Here is a 26,580-nt window from a genome sequence, read left to right as displayed (position 1 = left end):
AGCAGGAAGGGACATATTATGGGGCTCGGCAGGAAATCACAAATTTTGAAATTATACAATACTGAGGTCAGATTAACCCCAAACTGTGTGTAGAGAATGAAAAATCAGTGCTGCCACTCTCATTTTCCCCAAAATCACAAATCAGTATCAAGATAGTCAGGTGAAAATCTCTTGTCTTTCATTGAAGGTGCCGTATTTGACAAAGCACAGTCTAGCTAGGAGAGATGCAGAGATATCAAAAACCTTAACTAGCTAGGATCTTCAAAGGATCTACTGATGAGGCCCTGGTGTAAATGGTCTGGAGTGCAATATAAGGAATACATAGACTGCTGTAAAGCAGGGGAGGACTGGGAAGGGGGGCTGGGTGGCAATTGCCCCCCGGGCTGCCCTGATGCCGGGTAAAAAGGCCGAACTCAGGGCTGGATAAATGTAGAGGCCAGACACTGTATACAGCTGCTGGTCGCCGCTATACAATGTTATATTTACAGAGCTGCAGCGGAGCGGTATGAGTGTGCAGAGTACGCTCCTGCACCCAATAGGAGCTTCCTAGGCCCTGCCTGGAGTGGTGTCACATATTTTTGTTAAACCTCCTTTGTTGCTATGAACAATGAATTATGTTACCACATTGCATCATGTTTGTCTGGCTTCATAACATCAATATCCATTATAAAACCAGGTGGGCACGACTGGCGAGCAGATTGGATGGTTCAATGGGCCACTTAATTGAACTTGCCCCCCAGGCCTAAGGCTGCCAGCCCTCCCCTGCTGTAAAGACATACTGTGGGTACGGAAAGTATTCAGACCCCCTTATATTTTTCACTCTTTGTTATATTGCAGCCATTTGCTAAAATCATTTAAGTTCATTCTTCTTCCTCGTGAATGTACACATAGCACCCCATACTGACAGAAAAACACAGAATTGTTGACATTGTTGCAGATTTATTAAAAAAGAAAAACTGAAATATCACATGGTCCTAAGTATGCAGACCCTTTGCTGTGACACTCATATATTTAACTCAGGTGCTTTCCATTACTTCTGTTCATCCTTGAGATGGTTCTACACCTTCATTTGAGTCCAGCTGTGTTTGATTATACTGATTGGACTTGATTAGGAAAGCCACACACCTGTCTATATAAGACCTTCCAGATCACAATGCATGTCAGAGCAAATGAGAATCATGAGGTCAAAGGAACTGCCTGAAGAGCTCAGAGACAGAATTGTGGCAAGGCACAGATCTGGCCAAGGTTACAAAAAGATTTCTGCTGCACTTAAGGTTCCTAAGAGCACAGTAGCCTCCATAATCCTCAAATGGAAGACGTTTGGGACGACCAGAACCCTTCCTAGAGCTGGCCGCCCGGCCAAACTGAGCTATCGGGGGAGAAGAGCCTTGGTGAGAGAGGTAAAGAAGAACCCAAAGATCACTGTGGCTGAGCTCCAGAGATGCAGTCAGGAGATGGGAGAAAGTTGTAGAAAGTCAACCATCACTGCAGCCCTCCACCAGTCGGGGCTTTATGGCAGAGTGGCCCGACGGAAGCCTCTCCTCAGTGTAAGACACATGAAAGCCCACATGGAGTTTGCTAAAAAAACACCTGAAGGACTCCAAGATGGTGAGAAATAAGATTCTCTGGTCTGATGAGACCAAAATAGAACTTTTTGGCCTTAATTCTAAGCGGTATGTGTGGAGAAAACCAGGCACTGCTCATCACCTGTCCAATACAGTCCCAACAGTGAAGCATGGTGGTGGCAGCATCATGCTGTGGGGGTGTTTTTCAGCTGCAGGGACAGGAAGACTAGTTGCAATTTAGGGAAAGATGAATGCGGCCAAGTACAGGGATATCCTGGACAAAAACCTTCTCCAGAGTGCTCTGGACCTCAGACTGGGCCGAAGGTTTACCTTCCAACAAGACAATGACCCTAAGCACACAGCTAAAATAACGAAGGAGTGGCTTCACAACAACTCCGTGACTGTTCTTGAATGGCCCAGCTAGAGCCCTGACTTAAACCCAATTGAGCATCTCTGGAGAGACCTAAAAATGGCTGTCCACCAACGTTTACCATCCAACCTGACAGAACTGGAGAGGATCTGCAAGGAGGAATGGCAGAGGATCCCCAAATCCAGGTGTGAAAGACTTGTTGCATCTTTCCCAAAAAGACTCCTGGCTGTATTAGATCAAAAGGGGGCTTCTACTAAATACTGAGCAAAGGGTCTGAATACTTAGGACCATGTGTTATTTCAGTTTTTCTTTTTTAATAAATCTGCAACAATGTCAACAATTCTGTGTTTTTCTGTCAGTATGGGGTGCTATGTGTACATTCATGAGGAAGAAGAATGAACCTAAATGATTTTAGCAAATGGCTGCAATATAACAAAGAGTGAAAAATTTAAGGGGGTCTGAATACTTTCCGTACCCACTGTATATTAACCTGTTGCTGAACTCTCATACTTCTCAGACTCTCAACTTCTACTGTAGCAGAGTTATCACATTTTAGTGATTACGATAATATAGAAGAAGATACTATAAAGTTAGACACCAAACATGACCATAATACAGGGTCCAGAAGACTAATTACAGGGTTCAGAAGACACATTAGACATCCTAGGAGAAAGACACATGATGGACCTTTCATATTTGGTGAATAACTAATCATAATGTCTTTCTGCCCAATATTATGCTGGTTTTTGAATTGTCATATTGATAGATGTACCCAGGATAGTTGGCATTAAGAGTGTGTTCTCTGCTTATAATAAAATACTCCAGAACACCTACAACACACTCTTCATAGCTTTTGTTTGGGTGGAGTTAGTCCTGTGTCTCTTCAGCATGGCTGGATCTAGGGGGTTGCTGAGGTGGGCTGCGACACCCCAAATTCCGTTGTGCCCCCTAGGCTTCCCACCTATGGACAGTTTACCTCACCTGCTGAACTCCTCCCCTTCATCCCTGCACTGACAAGAAAAACTGAAAATTGAAAGGAATAAAAGAGGTGCATGGAAGCCAGCCAGCCCCCAGTCTGATGTACTCACCTTCCAGTCTGCCACCAACCAAGTAGACCTGTCTCACGATATAAATAAAGAACAGGGGTTTAGTTGACACGCATTTGGAAATGCAAGTGTAAGCTGCAAGGCCTCTACACGGCACCCTGTGTTACTTGCAGTCCTAACACTGTCCATTTTGAGTGTCTCCACAATGGAAGCACATGGCTGCTAATGGATAGATGGGAGACAGGTGAGGGGGAGACAGCCCAAACCTCCCCCAACCCACTCCCATCTATGACTGGTCTAATATCTCACAGCTCTAATAGCTATGTTGTAGCGATGGTACAAAACTGAAAAGGACTAGCTGAGAATCATACACCTCCATCCCCTTGGTGGATACAGTATAAAACACAGATTGGGACTTTATATGAGGCATTGGCCTGTAAAGCACAGCGCCTCCATCCATAATTTCATAAAATATTTGGGACTTTAAATGAGACACAAGCAGGTCATGCCATTGGTCTCCATCCCTGTGTATGAAAAAACTGAGGTCAAATCAGACTGCATCCACCAAAAACGCACAAAAATTGCACGGTGGGACTTTAAATGAGGCAACAGCCTGCAGGTACAGCGTCTCCATCCCTGGTTACATGAACAATATAGGCTATTTGGGACTTTAAGTGAGACACCAGCAGGTAATGCCCAGCGTCTCCATCTGAATTGAAAGGATTAAAAGAGGTGTATGGAAGCCAGCCAGTCCCCAGTCTGATGTACTCACCTTACCACTGTTCCTGCACTGACAAGAGGGGGCAGCCTGGCTCAGTGAACTAAAGTGAACAGTAAAGTCCAAACAGAAGTAGCAGCAGCATAGAGGAGAGAACCGGGAGGAGGTGCAGGCTGTGCTGTGCTCTCCCCCTACAGTCAAAACAGCGCTCCTACATACGGCAGGTGACACAGGATAGCCAGGGCAGCCATCAGAAATTTTGAGGCCCCTTACACAGTTTTAGTCCTGTGCCCCCCCCCCCAGCCTGACCACAAACATTATCCAGGGCCCTCCTACCATGTCGTCATCCTCTTCCAGTCCCATGTCCTCCTGCATCCCATGTCCTCCTCCTCCAGTCTCATGTCCTCAATCCCAGGAACATAAAGGTGAACGGTTCTAGTAAATGCCGCTCCTCCTGTCCAGGAGTGAACAGGGGAGGGCAGGGTTTACAGCTGTGTGTGAGGGCTAGTGAGGGGCAGGACCCCCCACATAGTGCCAGTCTGTGGAGAATGGCGGAGCTTGAAATTGAATGATATTGCAAGGACAGGTGGCAACCCTACCGGGTTTGGGGCCCCTTGGGATGCCTGGGCCCCCTACATGTGTATGGGCTGTACCCCCCTGATGGCAGCTCTGAGGATAGCTCTCAGATCGGACTGTAGAGGGTTTAACTAGCCCCCTATCTCCCCCAAGGACTGCTCATCTTCTGGCAGCAGGAAATGTGGGTAGGGGGACAATTCAAAATGACGGAGAATCGCTCTATGAGGGCCAGGGACTCCTGCAACATCACATTGGACTAAATCTTCAAGTGATCTGAACTCAGCACTTTTTAAAGACAAGGTGGTCTCTACTAAAGTATTGTTTTACTTTTAAACCATTTATTTTACTGCTGCTCATGTCTGTTTTGTAGTATCTTTTCTGTAAATCGTTCTTAGACCGTTTTTTTCTTTTTCATTAGACTTTGGTGGTATTGATTATTCGACTCCAGAATGTACCACATCCCTAGATACGAATGTACACAAAGAGGTTCCCCAGTTGTGGGACTTTATAAGCACTTCAAACACAGAACAGATAAATTGATAAAAACACATATTTATCATGAATCATCAGTGATGGCTCTATATATAGCTCCTTCATCAGGGGTATAAGAGGTAACCTTGTAGTCATTCATTGGTGTATCAAGGAACATTCCATGTTTGGTTTAAAAACAGAGTTTCAGAACTTTCTGCCTTTCCGCCCAACCTTAGAGATAATGTATGTTGTACTGAATAGAAGAGCCAATCATATAAAGGACCATAAAAAAGTGCTACCCTCAACCTGGGAACACCAGGGAACATAGCTTTCTGCTGCACACCCTTATGGAGGACACATCATTTTAGCTGTGCTGTCCCAAGCCAGCCGATACATATATTACTACTCACTCTGAGGTCTGCCATTCCATAATGGGTCCATAAGTGCAGGACCCTGTTTGCCAGGCCTCAGTGCTCCCTGGTTTTCCCAGGTTGAGGGTAGCAATTTTTGGATGGTCGTTTTATCCAGTATCCGTTACCTCTAATGTGCAAATTGGGTGGAGAGTGAATCTCCGTCAATACAATCATCTGGTTGGTAGATCAACGCGTTTTGCTCAAAACCGTTGAGCTTCCTCAGGATCCAAACATATGTACATACAGAGAACCCTTAGTGTAATTTGTTCAACCAAAGTTATGAAAAGGTGATAAAATCTTGAATTTTAAAATGGAAATAGATGTATGGAATAGAGATACAACAAGGAAAAAAATCTCCACGGGGAGAGGAACCAATCTGGGGTGCAATATACAAGAAAGAGCGCCCCAGGGTACCCTGATTTTAAAAAAAAACTGGGATCAAAGGGCCAGATCCATCAAACAAAAGTGCCCATAAGCAAAGCCTGTAACAGTAGACAAGTTTGACCTGGTGTTCGTCCAGAGAAAGCATATGATCAAGCTTTCTCTGGACAAACGCCAGGTCAAACTTGTCTACTGTTTCAGGCTTTGCTTATGGGCACTTTTGTATGATGGATCTTGCCCTTTGATCCCTGTATTTTTAGGATCAGGGTACCCTGGGGCACTCTTTCCTGTATATTGCACCCCTTGTTTGGAATTGACAGTTTGGTTCCTCTCCCCATGGAGATTTTTTCCTTTGTTGTATCTCCATTCCATACAGCTATTTTCATTTTAAAATTCAAGATTTTATCACCTTTTCATAACTCTGGTTGAGCAAATTACACTAAGGGTTTTCTGTATGTACATATGTTTGGATCCTGAGGAAGCTCAAGAGTTTTGAGCAAAATGTGTAGATCCACCAACAAGATGATGACATGTATCATATGAATTTATCTTTTCCCTTCCTTGTTCCCTGTTTCCCTGTCAGACCTGAGTTATACTGTTTACTTTTGTAATGTTCCGGTACCTTTGGTACCCTAAATGACTCTTTTCACAAGTGTATGCGCCCCACCATTCTCTTTTGGAAAGGTGCGCATACACCTTTAAGACTGAAGCTGTCATCACTCAGCGCCGGACTAGATGGCTATTTAAATCGCCGGTTCTCACTCACATGTGTTTGTTCAAACACCCTTACCTGGATGCTAACTTGGCTTGAAGCTTTCGTGCTTGCAAGCATACCTCGCTGACGGAACCTCGCTGCGCTGATCCCTGTATCCCGCTTCCGGATCATCCGCTCCTCCTGAACCAACCTTCGGCTGTATTGCTATTAGTGCTAAGTACCCCGCAGGGGAACCCTCTATAAACTTATACTAAGCTTACACTATCTAGCTCTGCATAGTAAAGACTATTTATCACATCTGCATATCTAGATTGCTAGCTCTTAAGACTACTGCTACTTATTCCTGCACTGGGTTGATCTCTCTTGTATGTCCACCTGCTACTCTGTCATCTGCTACCATACATGATTGCTAAACCTACCTGCATCCATCTGCTACTGTCTTACCTTCAAGTGTCTGTCACCTACCACCTCCACTCAACCTGTCTCTTAAATCTTCATCACTGTGTTACTACATACATAAAGTCACTCTAGGAACCAGCTTGTTGAGTGTGTGTATTTACTAGCTGAATTAAGACCTTCCACACATGATGAGTCATTGAGGTTGGGAATGGTATCTCAGCATCTCTCTTACATGACTACTGAAGTGGAATATTTCTGCAGCTGAAAATCCACACCATACATGAAACGCAGGAGCGTTACAACTTTACCTCTATGGTTGGACGGAAAGCCAGAAAGTTCATGAAATGTTCTTTAATACACCAATGAATGACTACAAGGTTACCTCTTATATCCCTGATGAAGAAGCCATATAGTCTCTGAAACGCGTTGGGTGGAGGATACCAGACTGTATCATCATTGTTTCAGTTGGTGTATTTTCAGTTGTCCATATCATGTATATTTCATGTTTCTTGTCTTTTACTGATGATTCATAACAAATATCTGTTTTTATCAATTTATCTGTTCTGTGTTTAAGTGCCTATAAAGTCCCATAACTGGGGAACCTCTATGTTTACTTTCTTTATCATTAAAGTAATATTTAAATAAACTGAATCTCAGAATGTTCTAACCAGACATGGAGAAATTGTTTCTGGTACAAACCACGGTGGCAGGTAACATGAGAACGTAAAGCCCCGTACACTAATGTCAGATGGCATCAGCTGGTTCAATAGAAACCGGCCGAACTTCTGCCTGTGTGTGTTCCAGCTGGTCAAACAGAAGTCGACCGTTCGGCCAGCATTTGTCAAAGGGGTACGACCGAAAAAGGTCTGCTGATCAGCACTGTCAGCCAATAGCTGAGATTGGTGACTGGGGTGTTCTGGTGGGTGGCTGTTCAATGGTCAGAAGACAATAGCTCAGCAGGGGAGATCACTGTACTAATATCGTATATGTTAGTACATCATCTCCCCCTGAGCGTTTACGTTTTTTTTTTTTTTTTCATTTAGCCCGCTGGATTGAACAAAAAAATCTACTAGTGTGTACCAGGCTTTAAGGGTTAACTTACATCTTTGTAACAATGCATACAATGTAACAATTCTATAGAATGCTAGAGGGAATAAATAAATAAAAGTAAACATTGGTTACATTTGTTTGCTAATCTGAAAATTGAGGGGATTGAGAGAGGTGCATAGAAACCAGCCAGCCCCCAGTCTGATGTACTCACCAGTCTGCCAACCAACCAAGTAGAAACATTTGTTTGCTAACAACCTCTAGCGCCTCTATATATATATATATATATATATATATATATATATATATATATTTTTTTTTTATTGATTTCAGGCTTTCTAGCCTGTAGGAGAGATCTGAGGTCTTATTGACCCCAGATCTCCCCATAAAGAGGACCTGTCATGCCCTATTCCTATTACAAGGGATGTTTACATTCCTTGTAATAGGAATAAAAGTGATCAAAAAAAAAAAATTAAAGGGAAAGTGTAAAAATAAAAATGAAATAAACAATAAAAAAAATAAAATTTTTTAAAGTGCATGCCTACTTCGCTGCCACATATGTAAAAGGCGTTCAGTTCCATATATGTGGGGTATCACCACTAATGTTAGAGCGAGAGCAACAGTTGGAGCTCAAGACCTCCTCTGTAACTATAAACTGGTAACCTGCGTTGCCTATAGAGATTTTTAAGTACCGAAGTTTGATGTCATTTCACAAGTGTGCGCAATTTTAAAGCTTGACATGTAAGGTATCTATTAACTCGGCGTAACATCATCTTTCACATTATAAAAAAAAAATTGGGCTAACTTTAGTGTTTTTTTTTTTTTTTTTTTTTAAAAATCACCTTTGAAAAATTTCTGCGCAAATATGGTGTGACATTAAAAGTTGCAGTGACCGCCATTTTATTCCCTAGGGTCTCTGCTAAAAAATATATATATATAATGCTTGGGGGTTATGGGTAATTTTCTAGCAAAAAAAATGACGATTTTTTACATGTTAGTGCGGTGTGCCAGAAATGGCCTGGTATGGAAGTGGTTAAACGTCAACATATTGTTTCTTTTTCATGTTTTTGAGATATAAAAAAGTCATGTCTGTTTTCAGTTTCTACGTTGGTGATAATCCCATGTACTGGCTCAATCATGAGCTGCACCCTCCACTTTTGACAAATCGTCTCTCAATGCATCACTCCTCTTTTCAGCGCAGTTAAAATACAAGAAACTTTTTTTTTTTTTTTTTAATTACAGTAAATAGTTTATTACAAAATCTGCATGTAAACAAATAGTAAAACCGTCTGAAAACAATCAATGGAAGTGCAATACAGTTCATAAATTACAGTCGCCTACATGTCCGTCCCGAGGCGTCGGCGCCCACGTGATTCCTGTGATGGCGAACTGTAAGAAACCAAAAAAAAAAAAAAACTAAAAAGAGAAAAGAAAAAGAAACGTCTGTACGGACCTGCGTACAAAAATGTTCAAGTTTTAAAACAAACGTAGATAACGGCGTCTTCCTCTGAGCCCAAAGCAACCGGTCGGACACAGAGCATGTCAGGAGGCACAAAGTCGCTCGTGGGCGCAATCATCTGACCGTCACCGAACTCTTAATGCAACATTGTCAAGTCTTTTCTTATTAAGGCATAAATTAGAAACAAGTATCTGAGTTCTAATTTGGGTTTGTCTATCGTCTTCTACGTCTCCCGCTCACAGAAGAACAAGTCCAGTTTTTTTTTTGGGGGGGCGCTCAGAGAACAGACAGGTCGTGGCAGGATTTGGACTTCTGTTTGAAAGCCATTTTCTTGTTGTTTTTGGCCACAATCTTCCCCAGGAACCTCTTGGCTTTCTTGCCTATGCTCTCCCGCCTCTTGCTGCTCGCCATTCGCCGGGCGTTGTCCTCCTTGCTGTCCTTGCGCAGTCTGATTTGGCGCACAATGCCCTCAAACAGGTCCTTGACGTTGTGGTGTAGGGCGGCTGAGGTCTCGATGAATTTGCAGTCGAACACAACGGCGCAGGCTCGGCCCTCTGCGGGAGGAGGAGAGGAAAACGTTACTCAATGTAATAAAAAGTATCCGTTCAAACATGTTCAGTATTGATACCTCAAATACTCTGACGTCCTTATCCTAGACAGTAAGGGCTCTTTCACACGGGCGATCCGATCAGATCCGCCTGTCAGTTTTTTAGGCGGATCTGATCGGATCCTCCATGCAGCTCTATGGGGCAGCGGGTGTCAGCGGAGACAACTCCGCTGACACCCGCTGCCATCCGCATCCGATCCTGTCCGTGAAACCCTATTTTTCCATCCGTTCAGTAATCGGATCGGATCGGATGAGAGCGGACAGGCGGTCCGCTCTCATCTGATCCCCCATAGAGGGCAGCGGGGGCTGAGACACCTCCCTCTCCGCTCTGCAAGCGGAGACGGAGCTGTCATCCGCCGGCTCAGCAGGGATCGCGGATCGATCCCCGCTGAGCAACACGGATCCGCCTACGGAGGCGGACCGTGTGAAAGAGCCCTAAGTCCCATTCAGTTATATAGACAAACACAGATTTATCCTTATCCTAGACAGTAAGGGCTCTTTCACACGGGCGATCCGATCAGATCCGCCTGTCAGTTTTTTAGGCGGATCTGATCGGATCCTCCATGCAGCTCTATGGGGCAGCGGGTGTCAGCGGAGACAACTCTGCTGACACCCGCTGCCATCCGCATCTGATCCTGTCCATGAAATCTGGACGGATGGAAACCCTATTTTTCCATCCGTTCAGTAATCGGATCGGATCGGATGAGAGCGGACAGGCGGTCCGCTCTCATCTGATCCCCCATAGAGGGCAGCGGGGGCTGAGACACCTCCCTCTCCGCTCTGCAAGCGGAGACGGAGCTGTCATCCGCCGGCTCAGCGGGGATCGCGGATTGATCCCCGCTGAGCAACACGGATCCGCCTACGGAGGCGGACCGTGTGAAAGAGCCCTAAGTCCCATTCAGTTATATAGACAAACACAGATTTATTTTGTTTTGGATGGGTTGCAGGCCCTGTCATGTTTTTATTGCTTGGGAAAGAGGATTAATGGCACTTGAAATTTACCACATTATTTATTATTATTTATTATTATTATTATTATTTTTATAATTTTTTTTTAATTTAAGCCTTGTGCATGTTTTTACCTCTGCTCCTAGGGGCAACTGGCTTTTTTTTCTGCCTCTGAATGCCCCAGAATGTGTCCATGTACAGAGGAGTTTAGAGGCAGGGGTGTTTAGAGACAGAAAAATACCCCTCTGTCAGCGCCTCCAAGAGCAGCGGCATTTTGGCAGAAAAAAAACGACACGCCTAAATGTGTCTAAATGTGCATTAGCGCTAAGTGTGTTTTACGATTGAGCAATAATTCATTTCAATAGCCAGAATAAATTATTATTCTGGCCAATGAAATGAATTAATGCCCAAGCACTTGACTTGCTGAAAGGCCTGGCGCAAAGCCATCTAGGAGAAATGGCCAAAGCCTACAATGTGCATCAGGCCTTCATTTTTTATTATTATTTTTTTTATATATTTTAGATTCTGGTATTATTTTTTATTATTATTACTATAAATTATTATTGTTATTAATATGATAATTATTATTATTATTAGCAGTAGTAATATTAGTATTGTTATTATTGCTTTTTATTATTTTTTAATATCCCTATTATTGTTGCTTTTTTATTTATTTCAGATTCTTGTATGCTTTGGCAGTGGTGTAAATTTAAAGAATCTGAATATTGGTCTGGCAGATTCTACACATCACAGGAATTCAACAATCGCCTTGGGGTGTGATAGGGATGAGTGAATCTAGAATTCTAGAAGTCATTGTGGTAGAGTCCAAATTGTATGGAAGTGTCCCCCTTAGAGGATTTTTCCTGTTTTGGTGACAATTCAACTGTGTCTCACACTAAGGGGGGGGATTTACTAAATCTGCTGCAGCTCTGCATAGTAACCAATCAGCTTTCAGGTTTTATTGTCAAAGCTTAATTGAACAAGCTGAAGTTAGAAGCTGATTGGTCACTATGCACAGCTGCAGCAGATTCTGTGTGCACCAGTTTTAGTAAATCTCCCCCTTAAGCCCCGTACACACGCACCGATTGTCGGCCGAACGATCGGCCGTCTTTTGTCCAGTGTTGTTGTGTCGGTTGAAATGTGCTGTAGACTGCACACGAATTTTGTCGGCCAACAACAACCAACTGCAGAAGTGATGTCATGTTCTGGTTTACTTTTCATGTGTTTTTTCTTCTCTGAGCATGCCCAGTCTTGCTCATCTGACATTTGTCGGCCGAAATCTGTACTGACTGAAGAACAATCGGCCGTTCTGGTGACGGCCAACAAAAATTTTATAGCCTGCACACCAGGTTTTGTTCGGCCGAAAAGTCGCAGTCGGTTGTCGGAAGCATCATACTAACAAGCCGACAATCGGCCGATCGTTCGGCTGCCGAATATTTACGGCCGACAATCGGTACGTGTGTACGGGACTTTAGTCTCAATGTTGTTCAATGGACAATTAGAGAAGGTGTATATCGGAATGACATGATCATTATGTGTAGTGCCTCCATCAGAAGTAGAAGCTGATTTTATCTAAGAAGATAAAAATTATATGTAATCCTCTTCTGTTATTTAGGATTATACAAAGTAGGAGATCTATATATATATATAGAATATATATATATATATATATATATATATATATATATATATATATATATATACATACAGTATATATATATATATATTTTTTTTCTTTTTTTATTAGCTTTATTTATTTTATTTTGTTTTAAATATCAATCCTTTATTTCTAATGAAGTGTTTCCTACACAGTATATTTTTATTTTATTTATTTATTTATGTATTGTTTATGTATCATTATTTATATATTTTGGATTTTTTTTTATATTTATAATGTTTTAATATGTTCTATATGTGAATTATAATATAACATAACTATATCTACAATTTTTTAAATGCTTTAATAAAGGTTCCTGAACCTTTATTATTTTATTGGTGAATGTTAATATAGCAATAGCATAAGCTAGTGATGGCGAACCTTGGCACCCCAGATGTTTTGGAACTACATTTCCCATGATGCTCATGCACTCTGCACTGTAGTTGGGCAGCATGGGAAATGTAGTTCCAAAACATCTGGACTGCCAAGGTTCACCATCAATGATAGATCTTCATTATATTACATATATTTGTTTTAGGAAATGTTGTATTATTTTAGCTGTACTAATAGAACTTCTACATTCGATATTTTAGCACTAATAAAGGGGGGTCATAAAGCCCCTGAAATGTGTTGGCTGTTCACTTTTTGGCAATTCCTTCTATAAGGATATAAGAATAAAATCCAGCTCACCATCCACGGACACTTCCCGCGATCTGACGAGGTCACTTTTATTCCCGACCAGGATAATTGGGATGTCCTCGGACTGGCGAGCTCGTCGCAGCTGGATTCGGAGTTCAGAGGCTTTTTCGAAGCTGGCTTTGTCGGTCACGGAGTACACAATGACGTAGGCGTCCCCCATCTTCATACATTGGTTGTGGAGCCAGTGATTGTCATCCTGGAGAAATAAGGACATGACAATGATCAATTATGGATCACATACCGGATGTATCACATATATTGTATGTTATTAATTATAGTATCACTTAGGCCCCTTTCACACTTATGAGAACTAAAAGTCCTGCAACTTTACCGCAATTTTGTTTACGTGATTTTACCGGGATTTTGCCGCGATTTTGACTGGACTATGTCTTTGGACCTCAAAACGCATTAAAATCCTCCCAAACTAGTGCAGAGACTACTTTGAAGTCGTTGGTACAGATCTGAACGGTACTCATTGGAAATCATGGAGTACGACTTGTCATGCGACTTTGCAGTCCCAAATCGCAGGAAAAGTCGCACAAGTGTGAAAGGGGCCTTATATGTTATCAAATATGATGTCACATATGTTAATAATTATATTATCACATACTGCATATGTTAATAATTATATTATGACATATATGTTCTTAATTATATTATAACAGCCTATTTATAAAGATCATTCATCATAAGGCTTTAGGAGTCTCGGGGAGACCGATCGTATAAAAGCTGAACTCCAAATAATGGCATAGTGACAGAGGAATGAGATTGTCAGTCTGCTGCCTCTCCTGCAGGTGTTAATGAACTACAGCAGAGAAAAACCGGGTCTCCTTCCCTGCCAGACAGGGCTGTGCTTTGAGGCAGAGCTGTGTAAATCTTAGGACTGGATGCACAAAAATAAAGTTCCCTTGGCAGGGAAATAATGTCTCATATATGTATTTAATCTGTGTGTTTTGCTCTTTGTCCGGAGTTCAGCTCAAACTTATCATTCAACAAATGTGGAAATATGGATAGTGCTCCGCTTATAGAGCATCTTAACGCTGAACAGATTTTTTACCAAAACTAGAGAGTGCAAAAATCTGGTGCAGCTCTGCATAGAAACCAATCAGCTTCCAGGTTTTTTAGTCAAAGCTTAATTAAACAAGTTAAAGTTAGAATCTGATTGGTTTCTATGCACAGCTGCAACAGATTTTGCATTCTCCAATTTTAGCAAATCTCCCCCATATTGTTCTAAATCCATTTGTCTTTGTGTGCTTTGCGTATTTCTTCCAGATCTGTGCAGTAATCCAGTGTGAGACTTCCTGTAATAAAGACCGCTCACTGCTGCTCTTTCTCCTTGTGCAGGGTGACTGGTCTTGTCTCCGCCCCCTCCTGTGCTTTCCTATAGGCAGCCAGTAGTAGGTGGAGCCTGCTGGGCCCCTCCCACAGCTCTGCTCTCTGCACAGGCTATGTACAGCACAGTGATAATGTCCCTGCTACTTTTACAAAGTATCCTCTGGGTTTGCAAAGGCACACAAGTGGATTAATTGAGGAATATATTTAAATTAAAGTTTTTGCGCCCAGGGTTCAGCTTTAGCGTTAAGATAATAAATCACACAATGTAAAAAAAAAAAAAAAAATCAGCTATACAGAATGAATGTCACTTTAGCCTAATAAACTAAAGACTGCAGAAAACTACAGAATACATAAAATCAATAAATATGTAGGTATAAATAATTTTGGGTACAAATGAAATAAAGTGAATAATGATATGAAAGTACCTGCTCCCAAATATCGAAGACCAATAGGCTGGCTTCCTCCCCATCCACCGTTATTGATCTGTCGTACGTGTTTCCTAAAAAAAAGAAAATATAGAATTTTTAACAAAAAAAAAGATTTTTATCAGAGATAAATTGTGACAATGTTACACAGCTGGTTTTGGCGATTAATACGGACATGAGGGGTCCCCCCGGGTGGTCAGCATCACCTAATGGGTGGAGTCTAAACCCAGATTATGGACAATAACCCAATGACAGAGGGGCTCTGGTGTGCAAATTTGCATAGTCGTTCTCCAACTGTCATTGTACAATTCAGGATTGAATCTATCTGCTGTGACTGTTCTTATGAAGGGACTTTCTTCTATTTTCACACCTTGTGCTATGGGCACCACAGACAGTTCACCTTTCAGGCACCTTTACCTGTTTACATTACATATTGGAATTAAACAGGGGAGGGAGCTTAGTTTTCAGAGGTGAGTCAGGGCTCAGACAACAGATGTATGTTAGTCATTGAGAAGGTGGCTATATATCTAGCTATGACAGGCATGTCACCATCTCCAATCTCATACCCCGGCTGGAACTGTTTACCTTCATACTATTACCTGTGTTTCTAAATGAGTTCTCAACAACACTACAGTCTAGGCCAGTGATGGTGAACCTTGTCACCCCAGATGATTTGGAACTACATTTCCCATGATCTTCATGCACTCTGCAGTGTAGTTGAGCATCATGGGAAATGTAGTTCCAAAACATCTGGGGTGCCAAGGTCCTCCATCACTGGTCTGGGGTCACCTGGGACCAGCTCACCTTAAAAGGCATCTTTCAGGGCAGACACAATGTGGTTGGTTTACTAATACTGGAGAGTGCAGAATCTGGTGCAGCTGTACATGATAGCCAATCAGCTTCTAACTTCAGCTTGTTCAAATAAGCTTTGAGCAAAAAACCTGGAAGCTGATTGGTTTCTATGCAGAGCTGAACCAGATTGTGCACTCTCCAGTTTTCCAGTTTTAGTAAATCAATCCCAATCTGTCACAGCTATTATATAAAAGTCGTTTTATGATAAACCTAATTCCCAGCAGGATAACACAAAAATTCCAACACGTTTTGAGGGCCAAGCAAACTTCTTCAGGGCTCAGGCGTTGTAAGGAGTAGGACCTCTAAGATGGACAATCACCAAGTCATAATATCGTTATATATTATTTGACATAATTATGACATCTCCTTAGTGATTTTAAGAATACCTGAACCCGGAAGGTGTTTGTGGTGCACCCGAAACGTGTTGACTGTTTTGTGTTATTCGGATGAGAACTAATTTTTTTATTGAAAGGATTTAACCACTTGCCGACTGCTCACAGTATATTTACTGCGGCAGTCAGCCCCTCACAGGCAGAGCGACGTAGTACTACGTCGCTAGCCTGTGAGGGCTCTGGGAAGCGAGCGCGCGCCGTCGGAGGCGCGCTCCCACGAGGTCACGGGCCCCCCCCCGCGCATGTGACCGGCGGACCCGATGTCCGCTGGTCACTCGGCGATTGTCAGTGGAGAGGGAGAAAGGCAGGCGGCTTATGTAAACAAGCCGCATGTCATTCTCCCCGGTGTAGGAATAGTGATTATACGGTTCTACTATGTAGGACCGTTGATCACTGTTCCTACACCTCAAGCCACAGCCAATCACAGTTAGAATCACGCCCCTAGGGACACACACCACCCCTCCCTCTCAAAAAAAGTTAACCCCTTCACTGCCAGTGTAATTTTACAGTAACAGTGCATATTTATAGCACTGATTACTGTAGAAATGTCACTGGTAACCCCAAAAGTGTCAAAAATGTCAGTCAAGGGTCCGATCTGTCCGCCGCAATGTCGCAGTACCGCAAAAAAAATCGTAGATCGCCTCCATTACGCGTTAAAAAAACAACAAAAATGACAAAAATCTTTCCCTTTGTTAGTAAACGCAATAACTTTTGCGCAAACCAATCAAAATACGCTTTTTGCAATTTTTTTTACCAAACATATGTAGCATAAAACAAATTGTCCGAAAATGTGAAAAAATGTTCATTTTTACATTTTTTTGGGGGGAATTTCATATAAAAAAATGTGAAAAATATTGTTATTTTTGCAAAATTGTCGCTCTTTTTTTGTTTATAGCGCATTATCAAAAAATCGCACAGGTGATCAAATACCACCAAAAGAAAGATCTGTTTGTGGGAAAAAAAGACGTCAAATTCATTTAGGTACAGCGTCGCACGACCGCGCAATTGTCCGTTAAAGTCACGCAGTGCTGAATCGCAAAATAGGCCCTGGTCGAAATGGGGGTAAAATCTTCCAGGGCTTAAGTGGTTACATGTTTTGCTTTCTCCTTAGAATTTAGAACTCTAGGAACACTTTTTTAAAGGGCTGCCCCCTTACTTTTTACTATTTTTTATTATTTAGAGGGAGTTTTTTGTATATTTTGGGTTGTTTAGTTTATGTGATGTAGCTTTCTAGTCTATGTGTGCTTTTTCCTAATGTGATTATTTGTGCACTGTTGAAAAGAGTCTCTGTAACCCTCAGGAGAAAATTAAAACCCATTGACCATTAAAGGTCATTACACCCTAGAAAACTTCCAAAAACCACCCTAATGTCACTTTCCACTCCAACACGTTTCATCAAAATTAAGAAATTGATCTGAAATCTCTTGAAATTTTGGGGGAAATGAGAACTCTCAGTTTTGCTGATCCCTTTCAAGCATGCAGTTCTGTTAGCGTGTAGTGTGACCTCACCTGCTTCTTCTACATCCTGAAGATCCTCCACACCCCCAAAGATCCTGGCCAGGCTGGACTTGCCCACGCCATGCTCGCCAAGCATGATGACCTTGAAGAGGTGGTCTTCAGAGTCACTTCCTGAGGATATGACAGAGTCTGAGGAATCAGAGGCCCAGCTCTGGCGCTGCTCGTCGGCCGGGTTATAGGACGGGTAGCGGACCAGTTTGGAGAGCTCAGCGGCAGGAGATTTTCCTCGGAGCTCCTTGTCATCGGCTGGCATGCTCCTCCGGTGGAGCTGCTGGTGCGTAGCGAATGGCATGCTGCCCCGTCTCTTCTCCAGGCTCTTGATCCGGTCGCTGCGGTTTAGGGTCATTGCTGAAAAAGCAACATAACTGCCATTAATTCCTGGGGCCCCACAAACTGGTGAAAGGATTTGAAATTTGGAAGAGCGAACATTGTTTTACAACGGAACAAGGGTTGTTTTTTTCAGTTGTTAACATCAACTGGCAGAGAGTGGACTAGAGGTGCAGAGGAAAGCTCCAGAACAAGTGTAAATTAGAAATTTAATTTTTATGAGAATCTTGCATCATAGAAAGCCAACATGTTTCAGGAGTTCAAAGGGTTCCCCTTTATCAGTGCTGCAAATAATTGAAGCCCTGATAAAGGAGGACCTCTTAAACTCCAGAAACTTGTTGGATTTTATGATACAAAATTTCCTAATAAATTTAGTTTGGACTAGCCCATGGGTGCTCAGCCTGTGGCCCTCCAGCTGTTACAGAACTACAAGTCCCAGGAGGCATTACAAAGCTGACAGGCAGAGGCACAGGCAGAGGCATGATGGGACTTGTAGTTTCGCACCCACGGATTAGCCCTTATCTGAGTCAAGAACCAACCTATTGGCCACCACCCCTGAGAAAGCCTCCTAAGGATAACTAATTCCCTCTACACTAAATTTGAAATTTCATTTTAATGAGAATCTTGCATCATAGAAAGCCAACATGTTTCAGGAGTTCAAAGGGTTCCCCTTTATCAGTGCTGCAAATAATTGAAGCCCTGATAAAGGAGGACCTCTGAAACTCCCGAAACTTGTTGGATTTTATGATACAAAATTTCCTAATAAATTTAGTTTGGACTAGCACATGGGTGCTCAACCTGTGGCCCTCCAGCTGTTGAGGAACTACAAGTCCCATGAGGCATTGCAAAGCTGACAGACAGAGGCACAGGCAGAGGCATGATGGGACTTGTAGTTTCGCACCCACGGATTAGCCCTTATCTGAGTTAAGATCCAACCTTTTGGCCACCACCCCTGGGCAAGCCTCCTAAGGATAACCATTCCCTCTACACTACTTGAGACCTGACCGGGATATCCCTTGTAATCTGAGATCCAGCATCCCACACCTTCATTCTACCTTCTAGACTGGATGTTTTCCCAGAATTTATCTTATTTTTTATTACGATGCCGGCTCTCGTTGGGGTTGGAGATTTCGGCATGCTGAGCCGGCAGGAATGGCTTTCTGCAAACACCTGACAAAGGACATCAGCCATGCTTACTGCCTCGAAGTGAAAGCACCCAACCGTCTCCGAAGCACCGTCATTGTCCCCTCCTAGATCAAATTCACCTTCATGAATGAATCATTGGGACCCGAGCCCAGTCCTTTAAATTATTCTCCTGTGAAATACAAACCCTGCGGCACAGACACCACAATGGCAATGAGGGGATGGCCAATCCCGGGGGGGGGGGGGGGGGTGTTGAATGTATTAGCAGCTTTTGTTTTTCCCCATCTTCACAACTTAATAAATACATTATTTCATGGAACTTTTCTTGCTATGTCTGGCCCTTGCCCCCCACCTCCATTATTTCCACCTTCACCTTACTGCCTTTGCGGCATTTCAAGGACCATCAGCCGTTTTAACTTAGCAGTTGGTATTGAACTACAAGTCTCAGCCATCAGCCACAGGCAAAAAAGCCTCCTCTTCCAGTGCCGGGAAACTACAAGTCTGAGCAAGCCCTGTGCTGGGAACTCCATCTCCTGGATGGTGCTCAGCATTCCACAACTCGGATTGGGAAATCGTTTAACCCTTTCCATGCTGCATGGTTTTAAAACCTATTTATAAGACATTCCTTTATTTCATAAGGCTTCTACCGACATATTACATAAAAAGTCAAATATGGACAACTGAACTCATATAAAATATTTCTGTACAATAGACACATGGGGGGCACATTTGGGCTGGTCTGAAGGGGGGGGTCACTAGCTTTAGGGTTTTGTAGCTCCCCCCCCCCCCCCCCAATAGATGATATGTTTATATTGAAATCATTAATTAGGATTTTATTCAAAGCCTTAAATTGCTAACACTGGACTTTGTAAAATCAAGTAATGGCATGGAATTGGCAGGCAGCCCATACACTGACGTATTCCCCGTATCCTGGGGTTCCTATAGATCAGTGCAAGGCATGATGAATATAGAATCTTTTATTGTAGTCCAGGAAATAGGAATTACATTGCAACCAAAATTATATATTGTATCAGTGCAATGTATCACTAACAGACAATATTGATGGACTTCAGATGATACATTGTAGGAATATACCATAAATAATGGATTGCACATACATGAAATGATAGATTGTATCATCATCCTGTCCAGACAATACTTGATGGACTTCAGATGATACAATATACTGCAATAAAAGGATTGTACATAGATTGTACCACCATCAGGCAATACTTGATGGACTTCAGATGATACATTGTAGGAATATACTGTAATGAATGGACTGTACATACATGAAACGATAGATTGTATTAGTGCAATGTGTCACCATCAGACAATATTGATGGACTTTAGATGATACATTGTATGAATATGCCGTAATTAATGGATTGCACATACATGAAATGATAGATATTAGATTGTATCAGTGCAATCTATCACAACCATGTGCAGACTATACTTGAAGGACTTCAGGTGAGACATTGTAAGAATATACTGAAATGAGCACATTGTACATTCATGGAATGGTATACTGTATTACCATTGGACAATACTGATGGACTTCAGATGATACATTGTATAAATGTACAGTAATGAAGGACTGTACATACATTGAATCATATATTGTATCACCATCAAACAATTCTTTATGGACTTTAGATGATACATTGTACAATAAGAAATACACTGAATAATATATTGAATGGCCATCAGATAATACATTGTAGGAATATACCGGAATACATACATTGTATGACCATCAGACGCTACATTGTACGAATATACCGGAATACTCAGACCAAACATTGTATGAATATACTGGAATACATACATTGTATGACCATCAGACGTTACATTGTACGAATATACCGGAATGCATATAATGTATGACCGTCAGATGTTACATTGTACGAATATACCAGAATACATGCATTGTATGACCATCAGACATTACATTGTATGAATATACCGGAATACATACATTGTATGACCATCAGACGTTACATTGTATGAATATACCGGAATACATACATTGTATGACCATCAGACTATACATTGTATGGATATACCGGAATACATACATTGTATGACCATCAGACGTTACATTGTATGAATATACCGGAATACATACATTGTAGGACCGTCAGATGTTACATTGTACAAATATATCGGAATGCATACATTGTATGACTATCAGACAATACATTGTATGAATATACCGGAATACATACATTGTATGACCATCGGACGTTACATTGTACGAATATACCGGAATGCATACATTGTATGACTATCAGACAATACATTGTATGAATATACCGGAATACATACATTGTATGATCGTCAGACGTTACATTGTACGAATATACCGGAATACATACATTGTATGACCATCAGACGATACATTGTATGAATATACCGGAATACATACATTGTATGACCATCAGACGTTACATTGTATGAATATACCAGAATACATACATTGTATGACCATCAGACGATACATTGTATGAATATACCGGAATACATACATTGTATGACCATCAGACGTTACATTGTATGAATATACCGGAATACATACATTGAATGACCATCAGAGGTTACATTGTATGAATATACTGGAATACATACATTGTATGACCATCAGACGTTACATTGTATGAATATACTGGAATACATACATTGTATGACCATCAGACGTTAAATTGTATGAATATACTGGAATACATACATTGTATGACCATCAGACGTTACATTGTATGAATATACCGGAATACATACATTGTATGACCATCGGGCGTTACATTGTATGAATATACCGGAATACATACATTGTATGACCATCAGACTGTTACATTGTATGAATATACTGGAATACATACATTGTATGACCATCAGACGTTACATTGTATGAATATACTGGAATACATACATTGTATGACCATCAGACGTTACATTGTATGAATATACCGGAATACATACATTGTATGACCATCGGGCGTTACATTGTATGAATATACCGGAATACATACATTGTATGACCATCAGAGGTTACATTGTATGAATATACCGGAATACATACATTGTATGACCATCAGACGTTACATTGTATGAATATACCGGAATACATACATTGTATGACCATCAGACGTTACATTGTATGAATATACCGGAATACATACATTGTATGACAATCTCTTGAAGTGCTCCACAAACTAATAAAAGACAAGCATGCTATACATTGGTAATCTATGGGGATCCTCAGAAATAATCCGGACACCCCAGATCCTCAGGTACCACATGAGATCCGCATGCATTGTACAGCTGAATGCATTCATGTGCAGCGCTGCAGTCTATGTTGGTGACATTATAGTTAAAGATCCACTGCAAAAACTAATGAAGAGCTGTGCAGAATGAGAATTGCTGCCAAGTTTGGAGCGATGATAGGAGGAAGGGGCCAGGATGGGTCACTGCAAGCTTTAATGCCAGGAAACACAGAATGCCCACTTACTTGTGGCTGGTATAATCCCAGGGGAGGCAGGGAGCAGTCCTGTGCAGTTATGTCCCTGTGCCAGGCTGTGTGCTGATCCTGCTGCAGGCTGGAGTCTTATGTATGCCTGGAGGGAGTGACGTCACAGGGAGCCCAGCATATGGGAGCCTAGGATCCTCCCTACTTCCATATCTGTCCAGGTGTGATGTCACACAGCACTCTGCTTACTCAGATCCCCCCATCCCCCATCCCCATCACTAAATACCCAGTCTGCTGCCATAGGAGCTCTGCCATCCACATGTGCCACCCTTCCAGAATATTCTGAATTGCTGTCCCCAGACAACACTGCACCACTTAACCCCTTCAGGTGTGCTGCTGGATGTGTGGAGTTTGTATCTGTAGACCCACAATTTCAGCAAGATTCATTTTTGATACTCTGTCTGTTCTGGCTGAGACTAAAAGTGATGGGAAATCCAAAATGTAAAAGTAGTCACTAGAACAGGAAATGAGGGGAAATGTTACAGTGGGGACACCTGGCTATATCACTTTATAGAGATATCTTCATTTCCTGTTGTGCCTCCAGGACAGGAAGTGAAGAAAAATCTCCCCAAGGTCACACTAACCTGGATTTGTAAAAAAAAAAAAAAAAAAATATATATATATATATATATATATATATATATATATATATAAAAATAATAATTGTGGCTTTGGTTACATTTTAAATCGGAACTCCAGAATAATAAATCCATTCCTCATGTATATTCTTCTTGAATCTCGTGTGCTTTGTGTATTTCTTCCAGATCTGTGCAGCAGTGCTGGGACAAGGTCATCCAGAGCCCAGGGCGAACGTGCCAAACTGCACCCCCCACCCCCAAGATGTATGAGCATTAAGCGCCAGCAAAAGTCCCCCACAAAAACACTGAGCACTAATCTGCAAGCTTACCCCCTAAGCATAAATTCCCTTCCCACCAGCACAAATTCACCCCCCTGCTGAAATCCCCCCTCTAAGCACAAATCTTTTCCCCCCATCCCCAAAGCCCCCCCCCCCCCAAAAAAAAAAAAGAAAATACTCCTAGCACAAGTCATCTACCCCTAAAATTTTCCCTCCTAGTACAAATCTTCTCCCTCCCACTTCAAATCCCCCTTCCCAGCACAAATTCCCCCCTAATCTCCCCTTCTAGCATGAATCTTCCCCCCCCCCCAAACACAAATCCCCCTAAATCACCACTCTTAGCACTCCCCCCCCCCCCAATTTCCCCAACTAGAATAATACTTACCCCCTGATGCCCCCAAAATTCCCCCTTCATACACAAATGCCTTACCCCCCCCCCCCACCTCAAATGAAGCCACAGTGCCCAGGGCAGTCGTCCCTCCTGCCCACCCCTTGTCCCAGCCCTGCTGTGCTGTAATCCAGTGTGAGATTTCCTGTAATAAAGACTGCTCACTGCTGCTCTCTCTCCTTGTGCAGGGTGACAGGTCTTGTCTCCGCCCCCTCTTCTAGTGGGTGGAGCCTGTTGGGTCTGCAGAGGCTCTGCAGAAGCTTTGTATAGCACAGTGAAGATGTCACTGCTACCTTTTCAAGATAATATCTGGGTTTGAAAAGATATTTCGTGCAGACAAAGCGGATTTATAGTCTTTATAGCTAAAAATGTAAATATTTATTTTTCATAGCAAAATTTTTGCAGCTTGTAAAGGAATATTAAAGTAGAACTGAACACTAATATAGGAATATTACATTTCTGGAAGTAAAATAGGATTAACTACTTGCTTACTGGGCATTTATACCCCCTTCCTGCCCAGGCCAATTTTCAGGTTTCAGCGCTCTCAAACTTTGAATGACAATTGTGCGGTCACTCATCACCGTACCCGTATGAAATTGTTATCATTTTTTACACCAAATAGAGCTTTCTTTTCACGGTATTTAATCACCGCTGGCTTTTTTATTTTTTGGTAAACAACCAAAAAAATACAGAAAGTTTTGAAAAAAAACAATCAAAAGAAAACGTTTTTCAAACTTTTGCAATCAGGTAATTTTTCTCCTTCACTGCTGGGCGCTAATGAGGATGCACTGATGGGCACTGATAGGCTGTACTGATGGGCACTTACAGCTTGCACTGATGGGATCTGATGAGGCGGCACTGAGGGGCATTTATAACTTGCACTGACGGTCACTGATAGGCTGTACTGATGGGCACTTATAGCTTGCACTGACGGTCACTGATAGGCTGTACTGATGGGCACTTATAGCTTGCACTGATGGGCGCTGATGAGGCGGCACTGATGAGGCGGCACTGATGAGGCGGCACTGATAGGCGGCACGAAGAGGTGGCACTGATGGTCACTGATAGGCTGCACTGATGGGGACTTAAGAGGCAGTACTGGTGGGCACTGATCAGGAGGCACTGATGAGGCTGTACTGATGGGAGGCACTGATGGACACTGAGAGATGGCTATGTTTGGCACTGATAGGTGGCAGGAAGAGATGGCACTGATGGGCACTGATAGGCAGCACTGGTGGGCACTGATCAGGAGGCACTGATGAGGCACTGATAGACAGCACTGATGGGCACTGATAGATGGCACTGTTGGGCACTGATTAGCAGTACTAGTGGGCACTGATTAGCAGCACTGGTGGGCACTTAGTGGACTGATGTCCCTCTAACAGAAGTCGGTTAACAACTTTCTTCTTTTCTTCACGCCGACAGAGTGAAGAAAAAAAAATGCCAATAACTGGCTTCTGTTTACTCATTGGCTGACAGCTAATTAAGCGGTAAAGGGCCCATTGTGATTGGCCCTGTACCCTGCTCTATGATCAGTCAAGTCCAAGGCACAAGAACGGGAGGACGTCCATGTGCTCCCTCCTGCGCTGTAGCCATCTTTTGGCTATAGTGTGAGCTTCAAGTGGTTAATACATATATATACACGAGGGTTCTTTAAAAAGTTTCTACACTTTCTTCTAACTCTATTATATAAAAACAGTGCGAAATTTTTAATGACCCCTTGTGTAAAGATATATATATATATATATATATATATATATACACAGTATCTCACAAAAGTGAGTACACCCCTCACATTTTTGTAAATATTTTATTCTATCTTTTCATGTGACAACACTAAAGAAATGACACTTTGCTACAATGTAAAGTAGTGAGTGTACAGCTTGTATAACAGTGTAAATTTGTTGTCCCCTCAAAATAACTCAACACACAGCCATTAATGTCTAAACCACTGGCAACAAAAGTGAGTACACCCCTAAGTTAAAATGTCCAAATTGGGCCCAATTAGCCATTTTCCCTCCCCGGTGTCATGTGACTCATTAGTATTACAAGGTCTCAGGTGTGAATGGGGTGCAGGTGTGTTATATTTGGTGTTATCGCTCTCACTCTCTCAGACTGGTCACTGGAAGTTCAACATGGCACCTCATGGCAAAGAGCTCTCTGAGGATCTGAAAAAAAGAATTGTTTCTCTACATAAAGATGGCCTAGGCCAGTGATGGTGAACCTTGGCACCCCAGATGTTTTGGAACTACATTTCCCATGATGTTAATGCATTCTGCAGGGTAGTTGAGCATCATGGGCAATGTAGTTCCAAAACATCTGGGGTGCCAAGGTTCACCATCACTGGCCTAGGCTATAAGAATATTGCTAAGATCCTGGACATTTCCAGGGACATTTCCAGGGACATTTCCAGGGACATTCCTCAGACCTGGGGTGTGTCCCTGGAAATCCAGGAGAGTATAAGAGGGCGGCTGTGACACTGACCCTGGAGAAGGGTGGAGGGGACACCTGGCCTGGTTACAGGCGGTGACGTGAGATCAGATCTGGTTACATCTGTGCCCAAAGTAGAATCTGGAAGTCATGGAAATAGCCAGTGAGCCGGCTTCCCCTCCTGTCTGGGGGTTCATGTGGCATCCCCAGTGATTTCACCACTGACAGGTGCATCTATAAATGACACATCTGCCCCCTTCATCCCCCACCCACCCACACCTGTCCTGGGCTGATCCCCGTCTCTACAACAAACT

The 26,580-nt window shown here is 42.4% G+C and overlaps 1 protein-coding gene across 1 annotated transcript; it reads right to left on the bottom strand.

The window, feature by feature from the left end:
* Positions 1-8,928: 8,928 nt before the first annotated feature.
* Positions 8,929-22,667, bottom strand: RRAD (RRAD, Ras related glycolysis inhibitor and calcium channel regulator). The gene is made up of 5 exons (XM_082269751.1): positions 22,575-22,667; positions 17,585-17,941; positions 14,832-14,905; positions 13,063-13,267; positions 8,929-9,714 (listed from the first exon to the last, which is right to left on the bottom strand). The coding sequence occupies exons 2-5, from the start codon at positions 17,937-17,939 to the stop codon at positions 9,437-9,439; spliced, it is 912 nt and encodes a 303-aa protein (XP_082125877.1). The 5' UTR covers positions 17,940-17,941; positions 22,575-22,667; the 3' UTR covers positions 8,929-9,436.
* Positions 22,668-26,580: the final 3,913 nt, after the last annotated feature.

This window comes from Pelophylax lessonae (assembly GCF_965119305.1).
Source record: "Pelophylax lessonae genome assembly, chromosome: 10".
NCBI lineage: Eukaryota > Metazoa > Chordata > Amphibia > Anura > Ranidae > Pelophylax > Pelophylax lessonae.
Note: the sequence above shows the minus strand (reverse complement) of the source record. Positions and strands in the feature narration are given on the sequence as shown.